The following is a 26,637-nucleotide window of genomic DNA, read 5'->3' on the forward strand; positions in this document are numbered from 1 at the left end:
CGCACTGTTCGACGTCGACCCTCTTCGCGCGCCGCTCGACGTCCCGGTCGATGCGCAACGATGTCTTCGCACCGCTCGTCGTCCGCGTCGCGTCGCGCGTCGTCGCGTCGCGCCTCGAGCGATGCGAGCACGTCGCAACGGTCATGGAGTGAATCGTCACGGAGCGACGGCGATGGCGACGCCGCGCCGCACTATCGCAACGCGCGCGATCCGCCGTTGCGCCAAGGCGTGTCTCGCGTCACCGTCAGCGCCGATAATCTGTCGAACGAGAGCGAGTGGGAGACGATGAAAATCACCGCGAGCGCGGCGGCGAGAGGCGCGGCGACGACGGCGGCGCGGCGACGACGATTCTGCGCGGCGGTGCGTCGGATGGCGGGCACGAAGCGTGGAATATACGAAATAATGCGAAGTCCAGGGGCGGTGAGCGCGCTTCGGCGGTTGATGAGCGACGAGGACGTGGATTGTCGACGAGGGGCGTGCGAGGCGGTGAGCGAATTGGCGAAGACGCCATTCGGCGCCGCATTACTGTGCAGCACCGACGCGCAGTTGAAAGAGGCCTGGGGAACGGTGCGGACGTGGGAGTGGAAGATGGCGCTAGCGAGGATAAAGCGGACATTTGGGTATAAAACGTACGCGCAGTGCTTGGCGGCGTTCGCGACGTCGACGTCGTTACCACTCAAGGCATCCGGGGAAGCCGTTGACAAGTACTTGTCGCGGCAGGTGTTTTTTCCATTACAGTCCAACTTTTCGCCGACGTTTCGCGATGAGACGCACGCGTTAGAGTCGTTGTCTAAAGTTTTGAGTCGACCGGACGACAAGCCCGAGGTGTTGTACGCCGCCCTGAGCGCCTTGGACACGTTGTTATCAACGGTGAATTTCTCGGCTGAAGTCATCCCGTTGGTGAATCAATCGACTTACGCGACGGCGCAGCGCTTGTCGAAAGCGACGGAAACGAGTTTAGCCGCACTCGACCCCGTGGAGGCTTTCATGGGTTCGGACTGGACTGAGGCTGTTCGTGGCCCCGGGTGCGTCGGCACCGTCGTAATGTTGTTCAAGCGTTGGGTGTTGAAGACCGATGAAAGCACCGTTGACGGAGACGAAGCCAGCGAGCGCGAGGAAGAAGACGAAGATGACAGAGAAGCCATACGGCGACGAAATGACAAAGCCGTGCTTTCAGTGACACAATTCAAATTAGACCGAAGATTGATGGTGCTCGCGTCGCACAAGACGGACGCAATCATCAGAGAAGACGCGAGCCGCATCTTATACGAAGCGACGCTGAATTGCGAAAACAAGAGCGTCGGCAAGCGAGTGTTTGAAATGCTCGTCAGTAGCGACAGTGTTCTACGCGCGAGTACGCTTTCGTGGATGGCGTACTTGTTCGTACAACATGTGCGAACCGTGCGCGCTTTTGTTTCGATCGACGAAAACGAGATATGGCCTTTGACGAAGACGGTGCGATACTTGCTTTCGGACGACGTGCTGCGTTCGGCGAGCAGAGGGCTGTCGGAACAAGAAGAGTCCATACGCTTGGGCGCCACGCGAATGCTTCGCGCCGCGTGGGATGCGGTATCAGTTAAGCCATCAGCCATGCCGGAAAAAAGCGAAGAAAACCCAGCGATCTTTGTCGACGAGCGGCTTTCGTTCCCCGGATCCCACGAGCGCTGGCTCGTCTTTGTGAATAGCGGCGCCGTAGCCGCGCTTTGCGACATGCAGCTCAGTCGGGCGATAGGGGCGTCGCAGCTTGCGGATTCCACGCTCGATCACCTCGTGAAAACCGAGCCTGCGGCGATGCAGTATTTGCTATCGCGCAACAAGCAGCCGAGTGCGGCGGAGAAGCGCGAGGTGATTCGACAAAAGGTTGAACATCACAAGGCGGATTTCCCTCGCTCGAGGGTGGTTGAAACGCAGACGCTGCCCGCGGAAGAGGAATCGCCGCCGACACCAACCGACGCCCAAGACAGTCTTGAGAGCGTGAACATCGCGCCGCATCGCGCGCGGTGGCGCGAGTATAGAGAAAATCACAAGCCTATCGTCGCTAAGTTTGTTGACGTCGACAGCTTCGGAGATGACGAACTTGATCGCGAGGGGTGGCGAGCCAAAGCGGAGGACTTTATAATCGCGGGTGGATCGGCGCGAAAGAAGAAAGGTTACGAAACACATCGTGGTCCGTACGAACGGGCGGTTTTACGCGAAGGAACGCTCGGTTTGGCGGCAAAAAGCGACAAAATGCCCGTAGTGTTCTCAGCGAACCCGAACGTGGGCCCGTACGACGCCGCCGCACCGCGAAGCGCTTCGGCGAAAGTTTTCACGCGACCGAGTAAGCGACATGAGATTCCGCGAGACGGTATCCCCTCGAACGCGAGGACCTAGTACACCTTAGATGAACAGTAGGTAGGATGAATTTAAGCGCACTCGATGGAAAACATCGATTACAAAAATTTTAAATGAATCGCAGGCGACGCTTACATGCCGAGCGCGTTGATGTGATGACCCCACGCTAAGCCCGTCGTGAGCAGACCAAACACCAAGAACGGCTGCGCGCTTGCTTGATACTTGACGTCGTTCTTGATGGGATCCGGCAAGAAGAACTTGAACTGGAAGAAGATTTGTGGGAAGATCAAGCAAAACAAGACGTTTGAGTACGTCTCTTCGCCGATGGCGCGCAGGTAGCACGCGACGAAGAGCTGCGTGATGTCGATCGTAGACACCGTGATCCACTTCGCCTTCTCGATGCCGAACGCCACGGGGAGCGATTGCAAGCCGAGCTCTCGGTCACCTTCGATGGACTTGAAATCGTTCACGATGGCGATGCCCAAACCGGCGATCGAGTAGAGGACGGTTAAAAACATGACGTCCGGCGTCAATTGCCCGAAAGTCGCCATACCCGCCCACCACGGCAGTGCGATGTACGACGAGCCAAGAGCGTAACACCCCTTCCAGCCCTCAGCCTTGAGCTTCAGCGGCGGCGCGCTGTAAATGTACGATATGTACGACCCGAAGAGCGACAGCGCCAACACGATTGGAAAATCGTGTTCGCACCATCGGTCGAGTTGCAGCGCGCACAACCATCCACCGACCAACAGCACCGCAATCTGCGCCTTGACTTCATTCTCCGAAATCAACCCGCTCGGGATCGGCCTGTACGGCTCATTGATCGCATCGATCTCTCTATCGTACCAATCGTTGATCGTCTGCGTGTACCCCGTCAAAAACGGCCCGCTCATCGTCATGCACAGCAGCGCCTTCCCGACGTTATCCAGGTTCCACTCGTAGTGCCCGCTCGCCGCCGCCCCGCACATGACGCCCCAAATCAGCGGCACCCACGTCCCCGGCTTGGTCAGCTGCACGCGAATCTTCCACACGTCGTCCGTCTCCGCCGCGCCCTTGAACCCGAGCAGCTGTCTCACGTTCCCACCGAGCTCCGTCGTCGTCACGTCCTCCGCCGTGTTCTCCGCCTTGATGTTCGCGTCGTCATCGTTCGACGCCGCCGTTCGCGCGCGTCGTCGTCCGCGCGTCGTCGCCACCGCCGTCGTCGTCATCCTCGACGTCGCCGTCGCCATCGTCGGCGTCATCGCGCGCCCGCGCGTCGCCGTCGCGCCGCGCCGCGCCGCGCGCGGCGTCGCTCTCGGCGTCGCCGTCGTCCGCGTCGACAGCATCGCTCGCATCGCGCGCGCGCGCTCGCGCGTCGTCGTCTGGCGACGTCGCGCGCGCGCGATCGTTATCCACGGCGTCGGCCCGCGATCGAACCCGAATCCGAGGTTCGCGTTCGAACCTCGCGCGAGGGTCGACGCGCGATCGTCGATCGACGCGCGCGCGGGTTCGCCGCAGACCTCGGCGCGCGCGCGCGCGCCGCGCGCGATGCCGCGCGCGGGCGCGGACGTCGACGTGGAGACGCTCGTGCGACGCGCGAAGACGCGGTTGAACGCGCTGTACGGGATTCAGCACGTGCGCGCGAACGCGCGCGCGAGCGACGGGGCAAACGGCGACGACGCGTGGGCGATTCGCGACGCGGACGCGGCCGAGGTCGCGCGCGGGCTGTTCGCGGACGACGAGGTCGGCGATCGGACGTCGCTGGCGATGGTGAAGATGGCGTTCTGCGCGGTGGAGCGGAAGCGGAGGCTGGAGCGGTGGGAGTACGGGGCGGAGTGGTTGGCGCGCGCGGAGCGCGACTTGACGAAGGCGCGCGTCGAATGCGGCGAACGCGAGATACCGGCGCGGTTTTTGAAGCCGGATTGCGACTACGCGATCGAGGAGGAGGGAGACGTGTGGATGACGTTCGAGCGGGCGGGGCGGGCGGTGGCGAGGCGAGCGGTGCGACGGATGCGAGACGGGTACGCGTTGGTGCCGAAGCGAGAGTTGGCGGAGACGTACGCGGAGGCGGTGGCGCGAGAGATACGGGAAGATTGCGATCGGGTGTTGCGGAAGATGCACGCGTGGTTGGCGACGGGGAAGGCGCCGATGGCGTTCGATCCGAAGTGTCGATCGAACGCGCTGCGAATCGTGCGCACGTATCAGCCGGATGCGAGCGAGTTGCCGAAAATATCGGCACCCAACGGGTTCAATTTCGCAAAGGCGAGGCGCGAGCGACGTCGCGCGCAGCGTGTGGGTGGCGTGGCGCAACACGCTATTGCGATCGAGGCCGACGGTGAAGTCGAAGCGATCATCGAGACGCGACCTGGGGCGGAATTGCGTCGCGCGCGCAAAGCGCTTGACTCAAACGTCAATCGCGACGTCGCCACGAGACCGTTTCCTCCGTGCATTCGAAACAAGATGGAAGATTTACGCCGAGATGCACACTTAAAGTGGCACGACAGGTTTCAACTCAACCTGTTCTTCAAGGGCATCGGGTTCACGGTGAACGAAGCTCTCGAGTTCTGGCGTCGCGGCGTGTTTCCGAAGGGGCGAATGAAGGCGTACCAAGGCGAGCACACGTACGCGATTCGACACCACTACGGCTTGGAGGGCGCCATGAAAGACTACAACCCGCACAAGTGCGATTCGTTAGCAGAACTCACGGAAGGCGTGCGCACGTGCCCTTTCGTCGGTTCCGTGGAAGATTTGCGTCAGTCATCGAACTCGCGGGATTGGTACCAAGCGCTCTCGTTTGACGGCCGCGAAGCCGTCGAGTTAGCCGTACAAGCGGGCGACCGACGCGCGGCGTGCGAACGCGTCTTCGCCGATTTCCACGGCGGAATGTCGATTGGAGAAGACTTCGAATCTCCCGCCGATTACTTCGACGCATCCATGGAGATCGAGGACCAATATCGCGACAGACAAAGACGCGACGCGTTTTCGTCGAAATCCGTCGCCGCGCCGCCGCCCGACGACGACGCTCCGCCCGCACCGAGCTCCCTCCTCCCCGAACGACTTCAACTCGATATCGAAGACTCGTCGTCCGACGAAGAACCCGCCTGACCCGTCGCGCGCCCTATATATAGTCTTATTAGCCTTTGCAAGTAGCCCGCGGCGCGCCGCCGCGCTTTGAAATCGCCTCGTCTCGCGGCGTCCTCACACGCGCCCTCGCCGAGGCCGCGCCCTCGCTCGCCGCCGCGCGCGATCTCGAGCGTCAACAACGCAAATGTTCGACTGATCGCGACGTGACCGCCGCCGCGCGCGCCATGCCGAACGCGTGCGCGCCGTGCTGCGGGTCGAAGCCGAAGGGTGTTGGCGACGACGAGAGCGACGACGCGGGCGCGCCGGCGCCCAACTCGCTTCGCCACGTCTCGGCGACGAAAACGAAACGCACCGCGCCGAAGTCGCTGCGAAATCTGGTTCAGTACGGCGCGGGGGACGAACGCGACGCGAGCGATGATTCGGGCGCGGAGAAGGTTGAGGACGATCCGCGCGCGCAGTACGAGACGGCGACGACGCCGGCGGGGAAGCCGAAGTTTGATCCGAACAAATTTAAAAAACGCGTCGGTGATCATCTCGCGGCGAAACGCGCGCTCGAGGCGGAGCGAAGGCCGTTGCTCGAAGAAACGACGGCGCGGGTTGGTGTTGAGCCGGAGGACGAGAAGAGCGAGAGACGGGCGAAGCGAGAAGAGCGTGAACGACGGAAAGAGGCGAAAAGAGCGGCGAAAGAGGATAAGCAGAAGCAACGCGCGCGAGTCCTCAAGGCGCGGTCGACGCAGAGGCGGTGTTGGTGGATTCTCATGATCGTCGTGCTCGTCGTCATCGTGTGCGCGGGTATCATCTTCGGGGACGACGTGCATTTTAATTATTGGAGATCGAACGCCGATCGCGTCGACGCTCGTGATGATTCGACGCAGACGCATGCGATAGATTCAAATCAGATGGACGAGCGTCCCACGACCACAGAAGATTCCACAGACGTCTCAAGGGCTGGGCTCTCTCTCGCGGATGGGCCGAAATCGCAGGATAGCTTTGACGACGACGGCGACGACGGTGATGACAGCGATGAGCACGCACGCGCGTTGGATGTCGACGGTGACGAGTACGGCGTTGATTTCAACGACCCGAGTTTGCGCACCATGGCGCCGAAGGCATGGCGAAGACGCGAGCGGGAAATAGAAAAAATAAAGCGCCGAGCGCGCTCGTCGGCAAAGGATGACGTACAGCGATTCGTTGAAGGTGCGCACCGCGAGCTCGGCGTGCGCGACGAGGAAAAAGATGCAGAAGAAGAGTACGAGGATACTCTCATCGAACGCATCGAGTCGTCACCGGGGGTGGTGATCGAAAAGAGGCGAGGCGGCGAAGACGCGTCGCGGTCGGGCGACAAAGCCGCCGAGGTATTAGCCAAATCGCAAGCGTCGATTCTGTCGCACGGATTGATACGCGACACCAAGAGTTCATCGCGCGACTTAGATAGGCTCTCGTTCGGGGACGATGTCGCCGCGGGCGGAACTGCGTCTCCGGATTCTCGCGCCGCCGCCGCGGGCGAGGCGCCAACAGCCCGGGAGGCCTCGAAGACGAAGCGAGCGGCCGACATCAAAGATGACGATTCCGATCCAGATTTCGGGCTTAGCGCAGTGTTTCGTCCGCCGAACGAGCCGGTGGTGCATGAGAGACAACCCGACGACGACGGCGCGTTCTCCGCGGCGCTTCCCAGAAGAGTGCCGCGGCGCGCGCTCGCGGCGTAACATTCGATTGTGATATTAACGTTAGAAGATTAGATATTTTGCGAGTACAACAGTCGTCTGTGCATGGTTATTGAAATGTAAGTGTGGGTCGTCGCGACGATAATAAGGCCGGCGGCGCGCGACGACTGCGTCGATCGAATCGACGCTCGACGAATGTCTCTGCGTTTGTCGACAACCGATCGGTCGATTACATGATGACGCATCCCTTCTTGCCTCCCTTACCCTCACCGATAGAGTCAAGTTTACCCCTCAAAGCGGCCAGAAGCTTATCCTTGTTCTTCCCCGTCGCGAGCTTCTTCGCGTCGTCGCCATCCTTGTTTTTAATCTTGACGTCGGCGCCCGCCGCGACCAGTCTCGCGACGTTTTCCACGTTCCCCGCGCACACGGCGTACATGAGCGCCGTCCACCCATCCTCATCCTGCGCGTTCAAGTTGCACTTCTTATCGATGATCAACTGCAGCACGTCGCCGAATCCGTGCGCCGCCGCGCTCATCGCCGGCGTCCCGCCGTCCTCCGCCGTGAGATCGAGCAACGACGGCCCGCGTTGCATCGCCTTCAGCACGTCCACGTGTCCACCGCTCGCGGCAAACATCGCCGCCGTCTTCCCTGCATTACTCTGCACGCGTTAAACCGCCACACCGCGGTCCGTCAGTCATCGCTCGCCTCCGTCTCGCTCGCGTCCGCGCCGCGCGCCGCGATCTCCAATCCCCAACCGTCCACCATCGCATCGAATTCCCCCTTCTTCCCCCCCCGCGACGCGTTCCGCCCCTACCCGACGCCCGCGTCCGATCAAAGAATTCATCCACCATCGCGTCGCGCGCGCCTCGCTTCGGACGCACCTCTCCGCACGCCCTGATGTTCCCATCCGCGCCGTCGTCGAGCAGCGCGATCACTTTTTCGAGATCGCCGTCCGCCGCGGCTTTGTGCAGCGGCGCGAGCCCGGTGAACGTGTCGTGGTCGTTGATTCCCATGGCGAGATTTACGCTCGATTCGTCGCCGCGTCGCGTCGCGTCGTCGTCGGCGTCGCGGCGGCGTGTGACGGTCGCGCGCGCGCGCTGACGCGGACGGCTCGACCGCGTCGGGCGGGTGTATGCGCATACAGTGAGACGCCGTGTACGCGCGTCGCGTCGCGCGATCATGGCGCGCGGCTCGTAGAGTAGCACCGATCGCGATTCGCGATCCGCCCGCGATCGCGACGCCGCGCCGCGCGTCGACGCGCCACTCATCGACGCGCGCGATGCCGACGGCGGCGCTCGATCGCGCCGCGACGCTCTCCGCGCGCGCGCGCGTCGCCGCGACGCCGCGCCGACGCGCGCGCGCGACGACGACGACGATTCGACGACGACGAACGCGCGGCGCGACGACGACGCGCGCGTCGAACGCGGACGACGCGCAGCGATGGATCGACGCGTGGACGAAAAAAACCGGCGCGACGACGACGACGGCGACGACGACGGGAACGATCGGGGCGCTGGACGCGATGCTGCCCGCCGAGGCGGCGCCGGCGGCGGCGCCGCCGGCGCCGGCGAGCGCGCCGCGCGAGCGCAAACCGGGAGAGATCTCGCCGGAGATGCGGAAAAAGTTGCTGGGCGAGAGCGTCGGGCTGGGAGGATTGCCGGAGAAGCCGATGCCGTCGAACATTTTCTTGAACGTCATACTGGGGGTGACGCTGATCGTGGTGGTGGCGTACGCGGGGGGGATCCGGCCGTGACGCGGCGGCGGCGCGAGCGCGCGAATGTAATGCGATAAAGCGCGATCGAAGACGATTCCGATGGATGATGTCGACGCCTTCGGTGACTCGAGTCCGCGTCGGCGCCGTCGCGAATTTCGCCGCGTCGATTACGTCGCCGAGCGTCGAGCGCCGCACACGCCGCCGCGACCTCCATGAGCGCGCGCCGCGACGTCGACGCGCGTCACGCGTCGACGTCCGAAAAGGTGCGCCACGCGATGCCGCGCGAGTCCGCGCCGCGCCGCGCCGCGCCGCGCGCGCGAACCGTCGACTGACGCGCGATACCGACGACGGCAGGATTCCGAAAGAAAACCGTCGCGAACGACGACGGCGGACATCGCGAGCGCGCCGACGTTCCGTCCGACGCTCGAGGAGTTCGCGGACCCGATCGCGTACCTGTCGTCGATCGAGGCGCGCGCGCGCGAAGCGGGGATATGCAAGGTGATACCGCCGCGAGGCGCGGCGCCGAGGTGGAACGGCGAGGCGTGGAGGCGAGACGACGCGCGATTCGAGACGAAATTGCAGAACGTACACTCGCTGAGCGAGGGAAGGACGTTTCAGTTCGGGAAGGAGTACGCGAAAGGGGAGTACGAGGCGATGGCGAAGGCGTATGAGGAACGGTGGGCGAAGGAACGTCCGGACGTCGACGCGAACGACGCGAACGCGCTGGAGCGAGCGTTTTGGGATATGGTGGAGACGCGGAGCGAGCAGGCGCGAGTCGAGTACGGGAATGATTTAGATACCAAGATTTTCGGTACCGGGTTCGGGGTGGACGAAAACGGGGAGAAGCATCCGTGGGATTTCGAGCATTTGTACTCGCATCCGCTTAATTTATTGCGCGTCGTCGAGCACGACATTCCGGGACTCACCAAGCCTTGGTTGTATCTTGGCATGCTTTTCGCCACGTTTTGCTGGCACGTTGAGGATCATTTCTTGTGTTCGCTTAACTATTTGCATCGCGGGGCGGCGAAGACGTGGTACGGTGTGCCAGGAAGCGACGCGGAGGCGTTCGAGAATTGCGCTCGGGCGACGGTGCCGCGCCTATTCGAGCAAGCGCCAGATATTTTACATCAAATCGTCACGATCGTCCCACCTGGAGTATTGGTAGATCATGGCGTCAAGGTCGTGCACACGGTGCAACAGCCTGGGGAGTTTGTCGTGACGTTCCCTCGTGCTTACCACGCCGGGTTTTCCCACGGTTTCAACGTCGCCGAAGCGGTGAACTTCGGTCATGTCAACTGGCTCGATTTCGGCCGTCGAGCCATCGACGTGTACAGCACCGGATCGTTCAAACGCAACGCCGTGTTTGCACATCATCGCCTCGTTTCGCGCGCCGCCGAAACCTTCGTCGAAGTTCTGGGTAAGAACGCTCGACTGGTGAAGAGTAAAGCCATGGGCGCCATCGTATCGACGCTTCGCAAGGAGCTCGAAACGATTTTGAGCGATGAAGAAATTTATCGTGCCTCCCTCGTGCGTCGTGGATTGAACATAGAAATCGTTCAAGCACCTAACGAGGACGACGATGCGTGCTGTATTCGCTGCAAAGCGATGCCGTTTCTCTCCGTCGTGCGATGCAAGTGTCTACCGACGGCGGTGCGATGCCTTCGACACGCCATGGACGCTTGTGATTGCGCGGCGGGGGAGAGAACCTTAGAGATTCGCGTGGTTGATTCACGACTTCGCGAGCTCATTAAAGCACTGTTCTTCGGTGACGGCATACAAACCAAGAACGACGCCGCGAAAGCGCGCGTAGATTTCTCGGCCAATGTGAACAGAGTCGCCGTCAATCGAGCGCCGCCGCCCAAGCCGAAAGTCGTCCTTCCAAAGCCGAAAACCGTAAAACCGCCGCCGACGCGAGCGGTACTCGCGTCTCCACCCCCCACGCGCATCGTCGCATCGAAAGCCGACGATGCTTTCACCGCGCGCGGTCTTCCGCGCAAGCGAGCCAAGTGCGAAACCCGGCGGCGCTGGACCGCCGAGATGGTCGCCGACTTCGAAGTCGCCGTCGAGCGCCTGGGCGGCGTCGACGCGGCGACGGGCAAAAAGCTCGCCGAAGCGTTATCCGCGCACGACGTCACGCGAGACCAATGCGCGAGTCGCTTGCAAAAGCACCGCGAGAAAATCAAATCAAACGCGGACGCGCGCGCAACCTTGTAATGTTATTCCCTCGCCCCGCGCAGCGCGCGTTACAGCATGGCGTCCAAACGACCCCGCGGCGACGCCACCGACGCGTCCACGCCTCGAGCGCGCGTCTCCGAGGAAGACGCGCGCGCCCCAGTCTCCCTCAAGTCCCTGCTCGAGCGATGGAACCTCGGCGACGTCGTAAACACCGCCGGCGTGTCGCGTCGAATAAAGTGTCGACTCGTCCCGGTGTGTCGAACGAAGGACGACGAGCGCGCGCGCATCGCTCGAGGCGAGCCGGTGATATGCGCGAGCGCAGAGTACGCGTCCGAAGTGTTCGACGCGATCGGGACGGCGCGCGACGGCCTCGCGTGGGCGACGCGGTCGAGTTTCTCAAACTTTGACGCCGAGCGCGGCAAGGTGGCCATGCGAAGCGGTTGGGGCGCGCCGGGGACGCACGTGCTGAGCAATCGAGACATGACGATCGTGACGTCGTTCGCCGAGGTCGTCGACCCGGCGAATGAAAAGCCGCTGAATTTACAAATGTTTCATCGCGAGGACACCGCGGTGCCGGTGTTGTCGAGGAAATTGAAGTGGCCGAGCGAGGAGGAATTTTTTGGAATCGAAGGCGAAGACGCGCCGGGGAGGCTTTTAGACGACGCGACGCGCGTGAGCGCGAGAGGGGCGATGACGTGGTGGCACTTGGATGACTGTGGGGAGTTTGTGTGTCAAGTCGGGTTGCCCGAGGCGGGGGAGGCGGCGGAGGACGTGTTGCTCGGGCCGACGGGGAAACCCGTGGTGAAGTTGTTCATTTTCGCCCAGAGGAAAGACTACGCGTGGGTGGCGCAAGACGCAGAGATGAATAAATCTTACAAAAATTGCGCACTGGATCTTTTCGATACGCCGGATCATTATTATCCCACGGCGAGCGAGATGTGCCACCCATCGAGCGCGCCGCTTGACGTTTCGTCGCCAAAGGCGTTCGACGGCGCCGCGACGAGCGACGACGCCGAAGATCCATGTCCAACGTTTTGGGTCGCTCCGCTCGAGGCTGGAGGGCCACCTTTATTATCACCTCCCAATATCATACACTGTGTGCTCACCGTACGCGACTGCGTGATGTGTGAAGAGCGCCGGCTTTCGCTGGCGTACATGGATGAAGTGTTGTACTTTCAGCGACGCGCGGCGAGATGGTGCGAACCACCCATCTTCTACGCTTTCGTTCGTGAAGATTTGAGCGACACGGAGAAGGCTAGGTCGAACGCGATGCGGCCACTCGTGAAGATGCTGAATGACTTGAAGCGCGTTGGCGCGACAGACGGCGACGCGTATCGCTTTGCGCGGTGTTTAACGTCGTTGCGAGTTTTGGCGAATCATTCGCCCGAATTCTACGCACTCGACGCAGATGGCGTCGCCGAGGCTCGTAAAAGCATCGACAAGCTCGAGTCTTGGTTGGCTGACGACTCAAACTGTGAGTTCGTCGAGAAAATTCAAGCCGCGGTAAAGGCGGATCCGCGAGCGGTGGAGGACGCAGAACTCGCAGAGTCTATGATGAGCGAAACACTTGGCGTGCTCAATCTCGCCGACGGACGATCGTGCGCCGTCGTTCACGAGCGTGGTCGACCTCGCTGGGGCCCGGTGCGCAACTCCAAGTCGCTCGTAGACAAGGACCGAAAAGATATGAAGAATGCGATTCGTTCGGGAACGCTCGACGCGCTTCTCCTCGCGTATCGCCGCGACATCATCTAATCTAGAAACTAGCGATAGACTACATATTAGAGCTACTAGCTTTAGAAGCTTCGGCGCGCTCGAAAACATCGCGAACGAGCGCCGCAATTTCGTCGCCGTGACTGCGCAAGCCGTCGTGCGCGACGCCCGGAAGGATGACGAAAAAATCACAATACCGTTCCCACGAGCGCACCACGCGACGCGGCGCGGCAAAATCACAGTCACCCTCAATCATGCCGCAATACCACGTCCGATTCGCATCCTTCAAAACATCCATCGCGCCGTTTTCGTGGCCGTCCACGACGCAGTGCACCCAACACTCGGCGTCCAGGCGGCTCAAATGCGCGAAAAACGGCGCGAATGCCGCGTATGAACTCTTCAAATAGCCCAGCACTCGCGACAGCGCCCACACAAATCGAGGAAACGTCGCCGCGAAGCGAAGCGACGCCCCGACGACGGCGCTCGTTGCTTTCAAACCGACGACGCGTTTCGCGATGGACACGACGACGTCGGCGCCTCGACGCCCGACGAGCCCGTCGAGAATGCGCTCGGGCGTCCCCAGCAAGCTCACGTGACAACGAATGACAGCAGGTCTGCATCGAATCATCTCGAGCGCCACCTGCGTGCCGTACGAGTACGACACCAAATCGACGTCTCGTTCGCGCTCGACGCCGCTCCTCGAGCAAAACTCATCGACGCACGCCCACGCATCCTTCGCGAACGCTTTCGCGCTCACGAGGGCGTAATCGCGTGGATTCTCGCTGCACCCGTGCCCTCTGAAATCAAACTCCAGCGCGCATCGCCCGCGCGCGACGCACTCGTCCGCGAGGCGCACGAGCTGGAAATTTTCATTGCTCAGCCCGTTCACGAACACCGTGACGCCCGACGCGCGCGCGCCCGGACGGCGACCGCGGTAGGCGATCAACGTTCCATCCTCCCCGGGAACCCTTCCCGGGAACTCGCGCGCCATGCGCGGCGGTGTGCGGGCGTTCGTTTGGAAAATTGTTTGCCATGTTTTACAAGAAGAAGCGTCATACTCATACAAAAGTCGTGCGACCGACGCCTCGGCGTCGATCGCGCATAAAAAGTACAGGCGCATTTCGCGCGCACATATTAATCCTCAACCATCATACACTCGCCGTCGCCGTCGCCGTCGCCGTCGTCGCCGCTCGTTCGCTCGTCTCGTCGCCGCGAGCGTCTCCGCGTCCGCGTCCGCGCGCGCGCCCGCCGTCCTCATCGCGCGCGTTCATCGTCGGAATCGCACGTCATCGTCCGCGTTTCGTCCTCGTCCGCGCTCTCTCGATCGCGTCGCCGCATCGACAGCGACACGACGTCTTCGCACCGCACGCGCGCCCTCGCGTGCGTCCCGAGCGCGCCTCGCAGCGCCTCCATCGCGAACGCTCGCTCGCGCGCGTCCACGCCCGCGAACCGCGCGTTCGCGCACGGCTCGCGATCGCCCACGAGCGTGATGTCGCACTCGCGTCCGACGAGATCGTCCCAGACGGCGAGCGCGCGCAGCTTGAGAAAGACGCGACACGCCGCGAGCGCGTCGGCGTCGTCGGCGTCGGCGTCGGCGGCGGCGGCGGCGCGCGCGCGCGTCGGACTCATGCGACGCGGCGGCGACGCGGGTCGGTCGTCGACGGCGATTCGCGCGCGCGGCGCGGAGTGCGGACGCGGCGGCGCGGCGCGAGGGCGCGATCGCGAAAAAGTGCACCGCGCGATTGACACGCTGGCGGTTGAGATATTTCGCGCGACGGAGCGGCTTTGATTATATTATAAACGACGCGTTAACGCGAGACGGCGGACTCGAGGGCGCGCTTGGTGGCGAAGACGACGTCCATGACGTCCTCGACGACCTTGTCCGGCGTGGACGCGCCCGAGGTGATGCCGATGACGACGTCGCCGGCGGGGAGCCAACCGTCGGTGGTGACGAGCTCGCCGTGGGCGAGCTTGTGGGAGATGGAGTTGGTGTCGGCGTTTAAGCGATCGGCGGTGTCGACCCAGTAGCTCGGAATGGCTTTGTCTTCGCTGATCTCTTGTAAGTGTTGGGTGTTGGAGGAGTTCAAGCCGCCGACGACGAGCATGATGTCGGGCTTGGCGTCGACGAGCTTGTACATGGCGTCTTGACGCTCTTGCGTCGCGTCGCAAATGGTGTCCATGACGACAAAGTGTTGGTCGACGTTTTCAACGCCGAATTTTTCCATCATGGTGGACTGGAACAACTTTCCGATCGCCTCGGTCTCGCCCTTGAGCATGGTGGTCTGGTTGGCGATGCCGACGCCGTCGAGGTCTTCGTCGGGGTCGAAGCCTTGGGACATGGCGTTTTTAAACTTTTCCATAAACTCCGCCTTATCGCCGCCCTTCAAAATGTAATCGCGCACGTAGTTCGCTTCCCTCATATCCTTGACGATCAAGTACGTCGTCGCGAAACTCGCCGTCGCCACCGTCTCCTCGTGGCTATACTTGCCGTGAATGATCGACGTAAAGTCCTTTCGCTTGTGCGTGTCCACGGCGTTCCAAACCTTGCTCACCCACGGGCACGTCGTATCGACGATGTTCGCCCCTTTATCCGCCAGAAACTTCATCTCGTGCACACTCGCGCCGAACGCGGGCAAAATAACCACCTCTCCGCGCTTCACTCCACTGAAATCCTTTCCGTCGCTCGTCTCCTCGACAAAGTTCACCCCCATCTCGCTCAGCCGGTCGTTCACCGTCGGGTTGTGAATGATTTCATTCGTGATCCACAGCTTCGCCTCCGGGAACTGTTTCCTCGCCTCGTACGCCATCTGCACCGCGCGTTCGACGCCCCAGCAGAACCCGTACGCGTCCGCCAGCTTAAACGTGATCCCGTCCTCGACGTACGACAACCCGTTCTCCTTCATCTTCGCCACCAACCCAGTCTTGCTGTACGAGATCCCATCGTTCGCCATCTTCGTCGCCGCCTCTTCGTCGTTCAGGAACTTTCGGCTGTACTGCGACGTTCGTCCGAGGTCACGGCGGTACTCTCGCGGGTCGAACGGCAGATTCGGCGCCGCGTTCGTGCGCGTCGTCGTCGCGCGTCGCGTCGAGGGCGTCTTGATTCGCGATCCATTCGCGCGCGCGTCGGGCGCGCGACCGATCGCGGCGGTCGCGGACGTCGGTGAGCGGTGCGCGAGCATCGTTTGCGTGCGCGCGCGCGCGCTGCGACTGAAGAGTGCGGTTCGGACGCGTGCGCGCGCGAATGGCGACGCGGATCCGCGTTATCCACGAGACGGCTGTTTTCGCCATCATTTGGCGAAATCTCTCGGCGCCGACGGCGCCGCCGCGGACGATGGACGCGCGACGCGCGCGGACGCGCGCGGACGCGACGCGCGACGCTAATCTACACGCAATGTTATTACACGATCGAACGACGCGCGCTCGAGCGACGACGACGACGGACCGCCGTCGTCGGACTACCGCGACGCCGCGCCGGCGGCGCGCGCGGGCACGACGACGGCGACCGCCAGCGCCTCGTTCCTCGGCCGCTCCCACTGCACGAGCCCGGTGTGCATGTTCCAATAATACGGAATCTTCTCCGCGGTCTCGCTCCTGAGCTCGCGCCAGCCGTCGGGCAGCGTCGGGGATTCGACGACGTCCGCGCGAAGCGTTCGCGTCCGCGTCCCCTTGAGCTCGCGCGGGCACTCCCACTGCACCGTCCCGCGCTCGATCTTATCGAAGTAGTACCGTCGTCCGTCGCGCGTGATCGCCTGTCCCCAGCGCTGCTCGGCTCGTCGCAGGCGCTCGGCGTCGCGCTTTTCCGCCTCGGCGACGTTCGCGATGGCTTTGGCGCGGCGAATGAGCGCCATGAAATCTTCGTCGTTCGCGTCGGTCGCGTCGTTCGCGTCGTTCGCGTCGTTCGCGTCGTCGCGGGACGCGCTCGCGCGCGCGTCGCTCGCGTCGCGCGCGTCGTCGCCCATCGCGCGCGCGGGCGTCGCGAGCGACGCGTCGAGGATTGACGTTCGATTCGCGCGCGCGCCGGCACACGCGCGCGCGCGACGTCGCGCGTCGGCGTCCCGAGCGCGCGAAGCGCCATGTTGCGCCTCGCGCGGCGCGTCGCCGACCGCGCGTCGACGTCCGCGCGCGGCGTCGCGGCGACGTCGGAGGCGCGATCGATCTTTACCCTCGGCGTTCGCGACGGCGCGCGCGCGTTCGCGACGACGACGGACGCGGACGCGCGCGAGGCGACGGAGACGCCCGAGGCGCGCGCGCGACGAACGATGCGGGACGGCGCGCGAAAGGTTCGGGAGGCGGCGGACGCGGGCGGGGCGCGCGGGGAGAGCTGGGGCTGGGTGTACGACTTGACGGAGAGCGGCGAGACGGCGGAACGGTGGGTGAATCAAGCGAACGCGCGGCTGAGCGATCGAGCGAAGACGCAGATGTACGCGATGCACGGAGAAGATCCGGTGACGTGGAGCGTGGACGCGTTGGCGGCGAAGTATCGCGTTCGAAAGCAACGCGTCGGGGCGATTTTGGCGCTGAAACGAAGAGAGGAGGAGGCTGTCAAGGCGAATAGGACGCTGTTTCACGACACGGAGGCGGCGATGGAGCGAGCGAGTGGAAGCGTGGACATCGGAACGGGGGAGCGACACGTCGCGGACGTGCCGACGATGCCGCAGTTTCAAACGGTGAGCGCTTTTGATCACGGACGAGACGCCAAGCCGAAACGTTTCGTCGAGGCGAGCGAATTGGCGCGCAAACAAGAGCGGGTTTTGGTTCGAGAGTTTTTCGAACGCTTGGAGTATAACGTGGGTGAACGCGGACAAGGTTTGCGACGCGTTAGTAGGCGTGCAAGCGCGCCGCCGCGGCCCGAGGGTGGATACGCGCTGCACGTCACGCCTCTCGGCGACACAAACATCGAACCGTACGTGGCGTACAAAGACGGAACCCAGCGTCCGCTTAATGACGATGAGGCCGAGCATGCCCGGCAAAAGACGCCTAAGCGCCGTCGTCGCATCATCTAGAAGTAGAAGCTCAATATATTTCAACATTCACAACATCTTCGGCGCTAAAACATGAATTCTTTCGGAAACGGCGCGTGTAAAAATGTGTGGAGCGTCTTCGCTTGCCGTGCGTCGCCAAGGATATCCGCGAGTTCGTCTTCTCTCAGGTCGCACATCTTTTCGATACTTTCAACTCGTGCGATGACTCGTCGGTAATTGCCGTCGGTGATACCCGGTAGCCTGCGCAACAAATCGACGGCAGCGTCGTTGAGGTTATCCTTTACGAGTTTGTGCACGTCACCGTCGGCATCGGGAACGCCTATTCGCTGCGCAGTTTCGAGTGAGGGTTCAGGCTCAAGCCTTTTTAACTCTGCGAAAATTTCAGCCGTCATGTGCATCGATCGACTCCAAATAAGACGCAACTTTCGAAAACGTGTGATGAGCATACATATCTTCGTGATGAGATGTTGCTGCCCGACGAAACGAGGAAGGTCGGCTTCTGCGTGCAGAGCGAACGCTTTTGAGCCGTCAAACTCGATGAGTAGAATCGGTGTCTTATAGTGTTTGCACATCGCTTCGACTTGTGCTATCAAACGCCCAGACGCGAAGGACTGAATCAAGTCTGGAATGGCTTTGCGCTCGACGCACATATCGGGCGAGAGGATGTAATCGCCCACTTCTAGCGTCGTCGGGCGCACTTTGAAACCTGCCGAATGCAACACGCAAGGGAGCGCAGACATGAACTCACGCATATCCACTATGACTTCGAGAGACGAACGAATAGTGAGCGATCTGCCTCCTTTACGCGTACTCGCCTCTTGCGACTCCTCGATTCGATGTCGAGCGGTCGAGCTCGGCAACGACAACGGCAACGGATTCTCTGAATCGGTCCAACCCTCTTGTTCAGCGGGAACAGCCATATGCTGCTTCGTGCGTATGAGGTTTTCGAACGCCGCACTCTCGCGTTTGATGCTACTGAGATACTTTTGCTCCTCTAATGACGTGTCGTACACCAAAAAGTACACCTTGACCGGGACGTCCGGGCGCGTCGCCTGATAGACTTCGAGTTCACGGATGAATGACGCGTCTGGATCATACATCACCACGAACGAAGGCTGAATGCGGTTCAGCAGGTTCAATTTGCGCTCGTGCGCGTACACGTACATGTTATCGGTATCGCGCTTAACGGTCGAGCGCGTGCGCGTATCGCCGACTACGATGACTTCGTCGTCGCTAGCCGCCGCGTCCTCTTCCGCTTTCATTTCTATTTTGATATCTAACTCTTTCGCCGCCTTCGTAGCCTTCATCTTCTTATCCGCGTCTTCGGCCTTCTTCGCAGCGACTAGGGTCTTCTTCGCCTCCGCTGCGGCCGCCGCTAAGAGTTTGTTCTCGTCAGATTTCCCATCTTTCGCCGGCCCCGGATCTTCGTCGATTTCTCGACCCTCCATTCTCGCCTGAATGCGCTCGAGTTTTGAATACACACGCTGAGGCTTCTGCGCCGCACCGCGCCCACCACCACGGCCACTACCACGGCCACCACCGCGCCCGGCACCGCGCCATCCCGTCTGTCGCTTCGTCACTTGCGCCGCCACGTTCTTCCCGCCCCGGCTAAACAAGTAATCGACCCAATGCGCATTCATCAGCGCCGGCGTTCCGTAACGAATGCAGTACTCCAGTTGCCGCGCCACGTGCTCTTCTTTACACACAATCAACGTCGCTCCTTGCTTGTATTTTAACATTCTATGCGTGCCGTGCTCTTGGGACTCATACGGCTGAGAAAACGTCAGGTCCACGACCGTTTCGGAGTCCGCCACGGCGAGGAGCTCTCCGCCTTGCCGACGTTCTTCGTCTATTTCATCTAAAATCTCTTCCATGAGCGTCCATTTTGGCATGGGTTCTAAAATCGGAATCAAGTCCGTCTCTGTGATTTGTGGTGGAAGCGGTCGCTTTGCGCCCAAGCCTTTCGGTTGCGCCGCCGCGGCTTTACGCTTGAGCAGGTAAACTCGCTTTTTCGCGTACTCGAAAATCGCGTGCGAGGCCTCTGTGAACATCCACATGCTCTCACGTGACTCACTCGCTCGCAACGCCTGCAAGTACTTCAAAAACGTGACTGAATCGTACTTCAGCAACGCATCTGCGAGTAAGCGGAGCGTCTTTAAATCGTACACGATCTGTTTCACTCGTCTCGGCGCGATGTGCCACACCTTGTCGAGTTGTCGCTGCAAAATCAAATCGAAGCTCTTGAACAACCCACTCTCGAGCGTTAAATCGCTCGTGTCGATGTAGCGACTTTTCTTCAACTCAGCCATGCACGAATCCATGACGCTGACGATCGCTTCTTGAATCTTCAACACGTTCTCGCTCATCGGCTGTCTCAATTCGATCACCTCTGGCGGACGCGCGTCTAAATCGTCCTTCACTCGCAAATGAAATCGCGGCCACAGATGCACGCGCGTGAGCATCAGCGCCTTCAAACATCGTTCCACGCTATTAAAGCCGCGCGTCAAATCCCCAGGGCGATCGCTGATCGCCCGCACGTATCCTTTCCTATTCCCCTCTCTAAACAACCGCACGACGAACCCCTCCCCCGACGTCTCGTTCGTCCTATGCGCCGAGCACACTATGATCCCTCGCACTCGCTTCGCGTCCAGCCTCCCACTCAACAAATCCACGCTCGCGATTCGAGTCGTCACGAACGCCACGCATCCCGCGTCGTAAAACTTTTTCCTCTTGTCGCCCGCGTAGTCGGCGGTGAACTCCAGCGGCGGCGCCGCGCGCGGAAACAGCGCCGTCATACGCTCCTTCACGCTCACTTTCGCGTGCTCACTCGCACCGACGATGAGCGTCACCATGGGTGGTTCGCCTAGAACGTGCGTCTTAGACAGCGCGTCGTCGACGGCGACGAGCGCGGCGATGACTGCGCTCGCACCGAGTCCTTCGGCGAGAACGCAAAAACCATCGCGCGCGAGCAGTTCCTTGGTGATCTCGCGCTGGAACGGCAAAAGGTCGGCCCCGTCGACGACCGCTTCGCTCGGACTCGCGTCGGCGAGGACGAGGGACATCGCGCGCGCGTCGCGCGCTCGAATGTGAGGAGAATCTGGTTGGTCTCCCTCAACTGTTCGTGGCGCTCGGATGGGGCGACTGCGCGAATGTATTAAATGTCGCGCTACATCGCGGTGACTACTGCGCTATCTTAAAGTAATCGAGCGTTTCGTGCAAAATCTTCTTCTTGCACGCGCGGTAGATGAACCGCACGCGCTCGGCGTCGTCGACGCACGCGCCGGAGCGGAGCGCGTCGACGTCTTCGGCGAGCGATGTCGGCATTTGGGCCAAGAGTTGTTCGCATCGCGCGGCGATGTCGGCGCGAGCGAATTTGAGCTCATCGCCACAAATTGGGCCGTTGATATCTCCCGAGGCCTCGGTACCGGCATACATGGCGGCAAAAGCACTGAGAAGTCGCGCGTCGATTCTCCCGGCGCCGAGAGCCTTCAATCGAGGCTCCGCCGCGGCGAGCTTGGCGTCCGCCGAGCCCTCGGCCTCGAGCGCTTTCGTGACTTCATCGTACGCTGCGTTCGCAGCTTTCTCGCGAATTTCGCCCTCGGGCCCGTCCCACAACTCTGGATGCGCCACCGAGTGCCACACCATCGCGTGCTCGAGATTGCTAAACAACACGCAATCGTCGTGCGGGTTGTTGTCCGGCGCGAAGCCGTAATAAATCAAAAAATGATCGTTACTGCGCTCACCGTAAGACATCAACGCCTCCTCGCCCTCTTCAATGTCTCGCGTCGCCGCAAACTGAATGACGCCCTCTTCGGCGTCGAGCGTGGACCACGCGATGTTATCCGTCGCCGCAGTCGTCATATCCGTCAGCTCCCCCGTGGTCTCATCCCGCGTCAACGACGTCACGATATCGCCTCCATGATTCAGCATATCCGCCAACGGCAGCAGCACGCGAAAGTACCCAGCGTTATCCTCCGCGCTCGCCACGCCGTACGTCCGCGAGTGCACCACGCCGACGGCGTTCGCGAACGCCTCGTAATCAAAATACGCGTCCCCGAGCGCCTCCGGCGCCTTCTCCCTGAGCGTCTCGTGCCATTTTCTACACGCCGCTTGCATCTCTCGTATCTCCGACATCGCCGGCGGGTACTGCACGTCCGCGATCGCCTTTTCATCGTAGTGTATCGGCGACGTCGGCACGCGTTCCGGAAGCGTCCTCGCGTACGCCGCGTACGCCGACCCCTCGCCCAACTTCTTCTCCTGCAGCAGTCTGCACGCCAATCGCACCCCCCAGGGCGCTTCCTTCATCGCGTCCCGCGCGCTCTCCGGATGTCCCTTCGCATCGTCGACGATTCCGCTCGCCAGTTTCAGCTCGAGCACGCCTTCGCCCGCGCGCAGCGCGCGCGTCGCCTCCAACCCTCGTCCCGCGCCCGCGCCCGTCTCCAGCGCCACCGTGAGCCCGCTCCCGCGCGCGCCGCGTTCGACGCACCACCGCACCAGCGCGCGCACGTCGTCCGCGTCGCGCGTCGCCGTCGTCGCCGCCGTCGCCGTCGACATTCGCCGTCCGCCTCGTCCCGCGACGTCCCGCGCGCGCGCGCGCGTCCGCGACGCGCCGACCGCGCGCGCGCGCGTCGTCGTCGCTCTCGCCGTCGCCGTCGTCGTCGTCGTCGTCGTCGTCGTCGTCGTCGTCGTCGCGCGCGTCGCCGCGTCGCGCGATGCCGGCACACGCATGCTCGCGCGCGAGTCGCGCCCGCGCCTCTCGCGCGCGCGCGCCGCGCTCGCGCGCGTCGCGTGCGTCGCGCTCCTCCTCGCGCTCGCCGCGCGCGCGCGTCGCGCCGCGCCGGCGCCGCGCGTCGAGCGCGCGCGCGACGACGACGACGACTCGGTGATTCGCGACGTGACGATGACGATCGGCGCGCACGGCGACGTGCGGCTGCGACTGCGCCCGGATTGGCACGCGGAGAGCGCGGCGTACGTCGCGGCGCTCGCGGCGGACGCGCGCGCGTGCGAGGACGCGTGCGAGGTGTACCGCGTGGAGCCGGGATTCTTGGTGCAGGGAACTTTAAAGAGCGCGTCGGCGGCGAGCAACACGAAGACGAAGGAGGGGCCGAGGTTGATGCGACGAGGCGACGTCGGGTGGGCGGGCGAGGGACCGGGACCGGATTTTTTCGTGTACGTGGGCGCGAAGCCGGCGGCGCACTTCGGGAGGCGACACACGGTGTTCGCGGAGGTGGCGGACGAGACGTCGATGGCGACGCTGGAGCGCGTGGCGAACGCGCCGAGCTCGACGCCGGGCGGGACGGGGACGATGCGGTTCATCGATGAGCGCCCGCGGATTACGCTTCGCGACGCGCGGTCGAAAGGCGCGGCGCGCGCGTAGCGACGGCGAGTCGAAAACGGTGGACGGCGTCGAACGCGTCGTCTCGCGCGTCGCGACGGCGAGTCGAAAACGGTGTAAATTATTGAATGCGCGTCGCTCGCGCGCGACGACGCGCGTTTTCGCTAGGTTTTTCTTCTATGGAAGTACGCGTCCCGCGCTCGCGCGCTCCCGTCCTGCGCTATGCTATGCTACCGCGACGTCGCGACTCAACTTTTGAAGCGCGCGCGCGCGTCGCCGAGCGGCGAGTCGCCCTCGCGCAAACGCGCAATCTCCTTATCCTTGCGTTCGATCTCCCCCCTCGCCGTGTTAAACAAGCACGAAATGTTCCTCTCCAAGTTCTCGCATCGCTCGCGCAGGCTCGCGTTCTCGTCCATCAACGCTCGACGTCGCGCCTCGCTCTCGCTCAGTTTCAGGTTCAATCGACCGATCGCTCCCGCGCTCGCCGCTTCCGCCCCGCGCGCGCCCTCGCGCGCGTCCAGATCGCCGTACAGCACGTCTTCGTCCTCGCCGTCGTCTCGCGCGCGCTCGTGCGCCATCGTCGACGCCACCGCGCGGCGGGACGCGCGGGCGCGCGCGTCACTTTTTGCCGCGTCGGCGTCGCTTCGCGCGTCGCCATGGCGCCCAAGCCCGCGGCCGCGGACGTGCACGTCAAGCCGACGCTCCAGGCGGTCGTCCTCGCGGACTCGTTCGCGACCGCGTTCAAACCGCTGACGGAGAAGACGCCCAAGGCGCTCGTCCCGCTCGGCCACGTCCCGATGTTGGAGTACACCCTCGAGTGGTTGTCGTCGCAGGGCGTCGAGGAGACGTACGTCTTGGCGTGCGCGCACGCGGAGATGATCGATCAGTACCTGAAGAGCGCGGGATGGGGGGAAGGAGACGCCGGGGATAAAGAGACGAAACCGGGACAGCGAAGAAGGATGACGACGAAGTGCGTGCCGAGTGCGAGCTGCGTCAGCGCGGGCGAAGCGCTGCGGTTGATCGATCATAAACACGTCATACGGAGCGATTTCGTGCTGGTGAGTGGGGATGTCGTGACGAACATCGATCTGAAGGATGCGCTGGAGCGACACCGGGCGAGGAGGAAGAAGGAAAAGTTGGCGGTGATGACGGTGTGCTTGCGAAACGTCGGGGCGAGCGTGAGAGAATCGAGGTATGGGGATTCGAATTTGACCATCGCCATGGATGCGGAGACGAATAAGATCGTACATTACGAGGAGCACGGGAGTGGACACAGCGCGACGAAGTTGCCGCCGACGTCGCTGGACGCGTCGTTGTTCGGGGAGGTCAAGAATATTCGAGTGAGGACGGATTTGATGGATTGTCACGTCGATATTTGCGCACCCGAGTTCTTGATGCTATTCACGGACAACTTCGATTATCAGCACATTCGTCGGGACTTCATCGTCGGGACGCTTAACGAGCGGGAGCTGGGGAACACGATTTACGGGTATGAGATTTCGCGATACGATTACGCCGCGCGCGTGCACAATTTGCGCTCTTACGACGCGGTTTCACGCGATATTTTGAACAGATGGACGTTTCCGTACGTACCGGACACGCGCGTCGTACCAGTTCAAGATCCACAGACGTTCACGCACACGTGGGGGAACAATTATTTGAGCCCCGACTGCGAAGTGCACGAATCGGCCAAGCTCACTAAGGGATGCTCAATCGGTGCAGGAACGATGATTGGCGCCGGCACGTCGGTATCGCACAGTGTGATCGGAAAGAACGTTATCATAGGACAGAACTGCGTCATCTCAGGCGCGTATATCTTCGATGGTGCGCGCATCGAAAACGAATCTTCGGTAACGAGCGCCATCTTGCAAGAAGCCGTCGTCGTGCACGCCTACGCACATGTCACCGCCGGATGCGTGTTAGCCGCGGATGTCGTCATAGGAAGTGGATTCAGCGTGAAACCAAACACGCGAATTTCGCTCAAGGCGCAGCCCGCTATCGAAGACGACGATTACGATTCGGACGACTCGGAGCAGTCCACGTCGCTCGGACTCGGCGAGCTTGAACTCGTTCGCGACGAAGTTCTCGGTGAACACACGATGGAACAGATCGCTGAAGCGCTCGCTGCGGCGAAAGCACGAGCGGGCGCGGACACAAGCGCGATTTGGGCGCCCACGTCTGTTGGTGCAGGCGGAGCCGGGTACGTGTGGGCCCCGCGCGAGGAAAGCTGGTTTCGCAACATCGCCCAGCCGAAAGCGCGAGAGCCGTATGATTGCTCACACGAATACGCTACCGACGAAGCGAAACGCGAGAGCGCCCCCGATTCAAGGGCGGCAGCGGTGGCGGAGTCTGATAGCGACGAACAAGAAGACGTCAAGCGCGAGGGCGTGTTTCAGCGCGAAGTCGCGGAGACGTTTTTGCGCTGCGTCAAGCAAGGGTACGCTCAGGAAAATGCAGTGGTCGAGCTGCAAGGTTTGAAGATGGCGGAAAATAGAACGTTCGCCGATATTGCGCGATATGTTTTGATGACGATAGTCGGATTGACGTTACCGGCGCACGGTAAGACGTCTCGCGAAAACGTAAAGCTGTACCCGGCGACGGCGCCGTCGGGCACGCCGGAATTGTTGAAACGATTGCGAGAGCGATTGAAGGAGTGGGCGCCACTCTTATCGAGGTTCCTTCGGAGTGAAGATGACCAAGTCGAGGCTTTGTTAACGCTCGAAGAGTTTTGCTCCGAGGATGAGGTCTTCAAAGGCATGGGTGGCGCCGTCTGCGTGCCATCCTTCGCCAAAATTCTGCACATGCTCTACGACATGGACGTCATCGGCGAAGAGAGCGTGTTAGCTTGGGCGGAAGAAAAGGCCGAGGCCGACGAAGCGGATAAAAAGTTTCTCAGGCTCGCGCAACCGTTCATCGATTGGCTCGAAGAGGCCTCGAGCGAGGAGGAATCGTCTAGCGAAGATGACTAAGTCGAAGCGCTACAGAGTTCTATTCTAATACAAATACACATGTTCCGCACACCTACACGTCGCTACGAAAACTCTCAAGGTCCTCCCCTACTCTATGTTTCCAAAATGATTTTCCATAGCTGATCAAAATCTCCTCACCCTTCGCAATCGTCGCTTGAGGAAGCACAAAAATCGCGAGCTTCGCGTGTCCCGCCTCGTCGACGTAGGACTCAAATTTCGCATTTTGCGATCGACCCGTGTTTCTAAAGTCGTTGCAAAATCGCGCGTCGTTCCCTTCCTTTTCTGCGTCGATAGCCAATTCGTTCGCGTCGCCGAACGCGAGCGAATAATCCGTCGTCTTGGAACAATCCACCGCGGTCGTGACCACGCCGTGGTAGTCGATGATTCGTTCCCTACCTCTCAACCGCGTGTTCGCGAACAAGCCGAACTCTCCGCGCGCCGGATGCGTCGCATCATCGATGATGCGCCCTCGCGCGCGTTTCCTATCATTCGCGCGCGTGTGCTTGATCGCGCTGCGCGCGCTCGGGGCATACTTTTCGATTACGTCTGGGGACACACTCGCCGCGTCGTAGCGCAACGAATCGAGGAAGACGACGTCGGACGGCCACGACGCGGCAGCGGACGTCGACGCAGGCGTTTGTTTCGCGGTTTTGCGGACGTCGCGCCCCATGGGGCGCGACGCGGGTGTGTG

At 62.0% G+C, this 26,637-nt stretch overlaps 17 protein-coding genes across 17 annotated transcripts; 7 read left to right on the top strand and 10 right to left on the bottom strand.

Annotated features, from left to right (window-relative positions):
• Window positions 1–60: 60 nt before the first annotated feature.
• OSTLU_93111 (predicted protein) lies at window positions 61–2,373 on the top strand (the record flags this gene model as incomplete). The annotated part of the gene is made up of 1 exon (XM_001419054.1): window positions 61–2,373. The coding sequence occupies one exon, from the start codon at window positions 61–63 to the stop codon at window positions 2,371–2,373; it is 2,313 nt and encodes a 770-aa protein (XP_001419091.1).
• Window positions 2,374–2,465: 92 nt separating this feature from the next.
• OSTLU_16384 (predicted protein) lies at window positions 2,466–5,249 on the bottom strand (the record flags this gene model as incomplete). The annotated part of the gene is made up of 2 exons (XM_001419261.1): window positions 2,466–3,405; window positions 5,236–5,249. The coding sequence occupies 2 exons, from the start codon at window positions 5,247–5,249 to the stop codon at window positions 2,466–2,468; spliced, it is 954 nt and encodes a 317-aa protein (XP_001419298.1).
• A 277-nt stretch (window positions 5,250–5,526) lies between these two features.
• OSTLU_32973 (predicted protein) lies at window positions 5,527–7,118 on the top strand. The gene has a single exon (XM_001419055.1). The coding sequence runs from the start codon at window positions 5,622–5,624 to the stop codon at window positions 7,101–7,103; it is 1,482 nt and encodes a 493-aa protein (XP_001419092.1). The 5' UTR covers window positions 5,527–5,621; the 3' UTR covers window positions 7,104–7,118.
• A 172-nt stretch (window positions 7,119–7,290) lies between these two features.
• On the bottom strand, window positions 7,291–8,074 carry OSTLU_42708 (predicted protein; the record flags this gene model as incomplete). The annotated part of the gene is made up of 2 exons (XM_001419262.1): window positions 7,291–7,717; window positions 7,953–8,074. The coding sequence occupies 2 exons, from the start codon at window positions 8,072–8,074 to the stop codon at window positions 7,291–7,293; spliced, it is 549 nt and encodes a 182-aa protein (XP_001419299.1).
• Window positions 8,075–8,583: 509 nt separating this feature from the next.
• OSTLU_32975 (predicted protein) lies at window positions 8,584–8,814 on the top strand (the record flags this gene model as incomplete). Its single annotated transcript, XM_001419056.1, has 1 exon — window positions 8,584–8,814. The coding sequence occupies one exon, from the start codon at window positions 8,584–8,586 to the stop codon at window positions 8,812–8,814; it is 231 nt and encodes a 76-aa protein (XP_001419093.1).
• A 159-nt stretch (window positions 8,815–8,973) lies between these two features.
• Window positions 8,974–12,717, top strand: JMJ3501 (predicted protein). The gene is made up of 3 exons (XM_001419057.1): window positions 8,974–9,038; window positions 9,130–10,985; window positions 11,025–12,717. Exons 1-3 carry the CDS (start codon window positions 8,988–8,990, stop codon window positions 12,700–12,702), a joined length of 3,585 nt encoding a protein of 1,194 aa, XP_001419094.1. The 5' UTR covers window positions 8,974–8,987; the 3' UTR covers window positions 12,703–12,717.
• Window positions 12,718–12,721: 4 nt separating this feature from the next.
• On the bottom strand, window positions 12,722–13,651 carry OSTLU_32977 (predicted protein; the record flags this gene model as incomplete). The annotated part of the gene is made up of 1 exon (XM_001419263.1): window positions 12,722–13,651. One exon carries the CDS (start codon window positions 13,649–13,651, stop codon window positions 12,722–12,724), a length of 930 nt encoding a protein of 309 aa, XP_001419300.1.
• Window positions 13,652–13,914: 263 nt separating this feature from the next.
• Window positions 13,915–14,289, bottom strand: OSTLU_32978 (predicted protein; the record flags this gene model as incomplete). Its single annotated transcript, XM_001419264.1, has 1 exon — window positions 13,915–14,289. The coding sequence occupies one exon, from the start codon at window positions 14,287–14,289 to the stop codon at window positions 13,915–13,917; it is 375 nt and encodes a 124-aa protein (XP_001419301.1).
• Window positions 14,290–14,468: 179 nt separating this feature from the next.
• On the bottom strand, window positions 14,469–15,611 carry IDS (isopentenyl diphosphate synthase, putative chloroplast precursor; 4-hydroxy-3-methylbut-2-enyl diphosphate reductase (ISPH) (LYTB); the record flags this gene model as incomplete). Its single annotated transcript, XM_001419265.1, has 1 exon — window positions 14,469–15,611. The coding sequence occupies one exon, from the start codon at window positions 15,609–15,611 to the stop codon at window positions 14,469–14,471; it is 1,143 nt and encodes a 380-aa protein (XP_001419302.1).
• Window positions 15,612–16,115: 504 nt separating this feature from the next.
• On the bottom strand, window positions 16,116–16,508 carry OSTLU_32980 (predicted protein; the record flags this gene model as incomplete). Its single annotated transcript, XM_001419266.1, has 1 exon — window positions 16,116–16,508. The coding sequence occupies one exon, from the start codon at window positions 16,506–16,508 to the stop codon at window positions 16,116–16,118; it is 393 nt and encodes a 130-aa protein (XP_001419303.1).
• A 411-nt stretch (window positions 16,509–16,919) lies between these two features.
• Window positions 16,920–17,663, top strand: OSTLU_32981 (predicted protein; the record flags this gene model as incomplete). Its single annotated transcript, XM_001419058.1, has 1 exon — window positions 16,920–17,663. One exon carries the CDS (start codon window positions 16,920–16,922, stop codon window positions 17,661–17,663), a length of 744 nt encoding a protein of 247 aa, XP_001419095.1.
• A 44-nt stretch (window positions 17,664–17,707) lies between these two features.
• On the bottom strand, window positions 17,708–20,704 carry OSTLU_42450 (predicted protein; the record flags this gene model as incomplete). The annotated part of the gene is made up of 2 exons (XM_001419267.1): window positions 17,708–19,366; window positions 19,436–20,704. 2 exons carry the CDS (start codon window positions 20,702–20,704, stop codon window positions 17,708–17,710), a joined length of 2,928 nt encoding a protein of 975 aa, XP_001419304.1.
• A 118-nt stretch (window positions 20,705–20,822) lies between these two features.
• On the bottom strand, window positions 20,823–22,196 carry OSTLU_16391 (predicted protein; the record flags this gene model as incomplete). Its single annotated transcript, XM_001419268.1, has 1 exon — window positions 20,823–22,196. The coding sequence occupies one exon, from the start codon at window positions 22,194–22,196 to the stop codon at window positions 20,823–20,825; it is 1,374 nt and encodes a 457-aa protein (XP_001419305.1).
• A 346-nt stretch (window positions 22,197–22,542) lies between these two features.
• On the top strand, window positions 22,543–23,019 carry CYN15 (Peptidyl-prolyl cis-trans isomerase, cyclophilin-type; the record flags this gene model as incomplete). Its single annotated transcript, XM_001419059.1, has 1 exon — window positions 22,543–23,019. The coding sequence occupies one exon, from the start codon at window positions 22,543–22,545 to the stop codon at window positions 23,017–23,019; it is 477 nt and encodes a 158-aa protein (XP_001419096.1).
• A 206-nt stretch (window positions 23,020–23,225) lies between these two features.
• Window positions 23,226–23,555, bottom strand: OSTLU_32985 (predicted protein; the record flags this gene model as incomplete). The annotated part of the gene is made up of 1 exon (XM_001419269.1): window positions 23,226–23,555. One exon carries the CDS (start codon window positions 23,553–23,555, stop codon window positions 23,226–23,228), a length of 330 nt encoding a protein of 109 aa, XP_001419306.1.
• Window positions 23,556–23,678: 123 nt separating this feature from the next.
• On the top strand, window positions 23,679–25,925 carry OSTLU_969 (predicted protein; the record flags this gene model as incomplete). The annotated part of the gene is made up of 3 exons (XM_001419060.1): window positions 23,679–25,012; window positions 25,136–25,496; window positions 25,542–25,925. Coding segments are annotated over 3 exons (2,079 nt in total), but the record flags the coding sequence as incomplete, so codon positions are not given.
• A 73-nt stretch (window positions 25,926–25,998) lies between these two features.
• On the bottom strand, window positions 25,999–26,616 carry SDG3523 (predicted protein; the record flags this gene model as incomplete). The annotated part of the gene is made up of 1 exon (XM_001419270.1): window positions 25,999–26,616. One exon carries the CDS (start codon window positions 26,614–26,616, stop codon window positions 25,999–26,001), a length of 618 nt encoding a protein of 205 aa, XP_001419307.1.
• Between the last annotated feature and the right edge of the window lie 21 nt (window positions 26,617–26,637).

This window comes from Ostreococcus lucimarinus, chromosome 8, assembly GCF_000092065.1.
Source record: "Ostreococcus lucimarinus CCE9901 chromosome 8, complete sequence".
Classification (NCBI taxonomy): Eukaryota; Viridiplantae; Chlorophyta; class Mamiellophyceae; order Mamiellales; family Bathycoccaceae; genus Ostreococcus; species Ostreococcus sp. 'lucimarinus'.

Excerpts from the sequence above, each read along its gene's own strand:
- OSTLU_32973 (XM_001419055.1), top strand. The coding sequence starts at position 5,622 with ATGCCGAACGCGTGCGCGCCGTGCTGCGGGTCGAAGCCGAAGGGTGTT.
- JMJ3501 (XM_001419057.1), top strand. The coding sequence starts at position 8,988 with ATGAGCGCGCGCCGCGACGTCGACGCGCGTCACGCGTCGACGTCCGAA. Across the intron at positions 9,039-9,129 it reads ACGCGTCGACGTCCGAAAAG|GATTCCGAAAGAAAACCGTC; the intron begins GTGCGCCACGCG and ends CGACGACGGCAG. Across the intron at positions 10,986-11,024 it reads GCGGACGCGCGCGCAACCTT|CATGGCGTCCAAACGACCCC; the intron begins GTAATGTTATTC and ends CGCGCGTTACAG.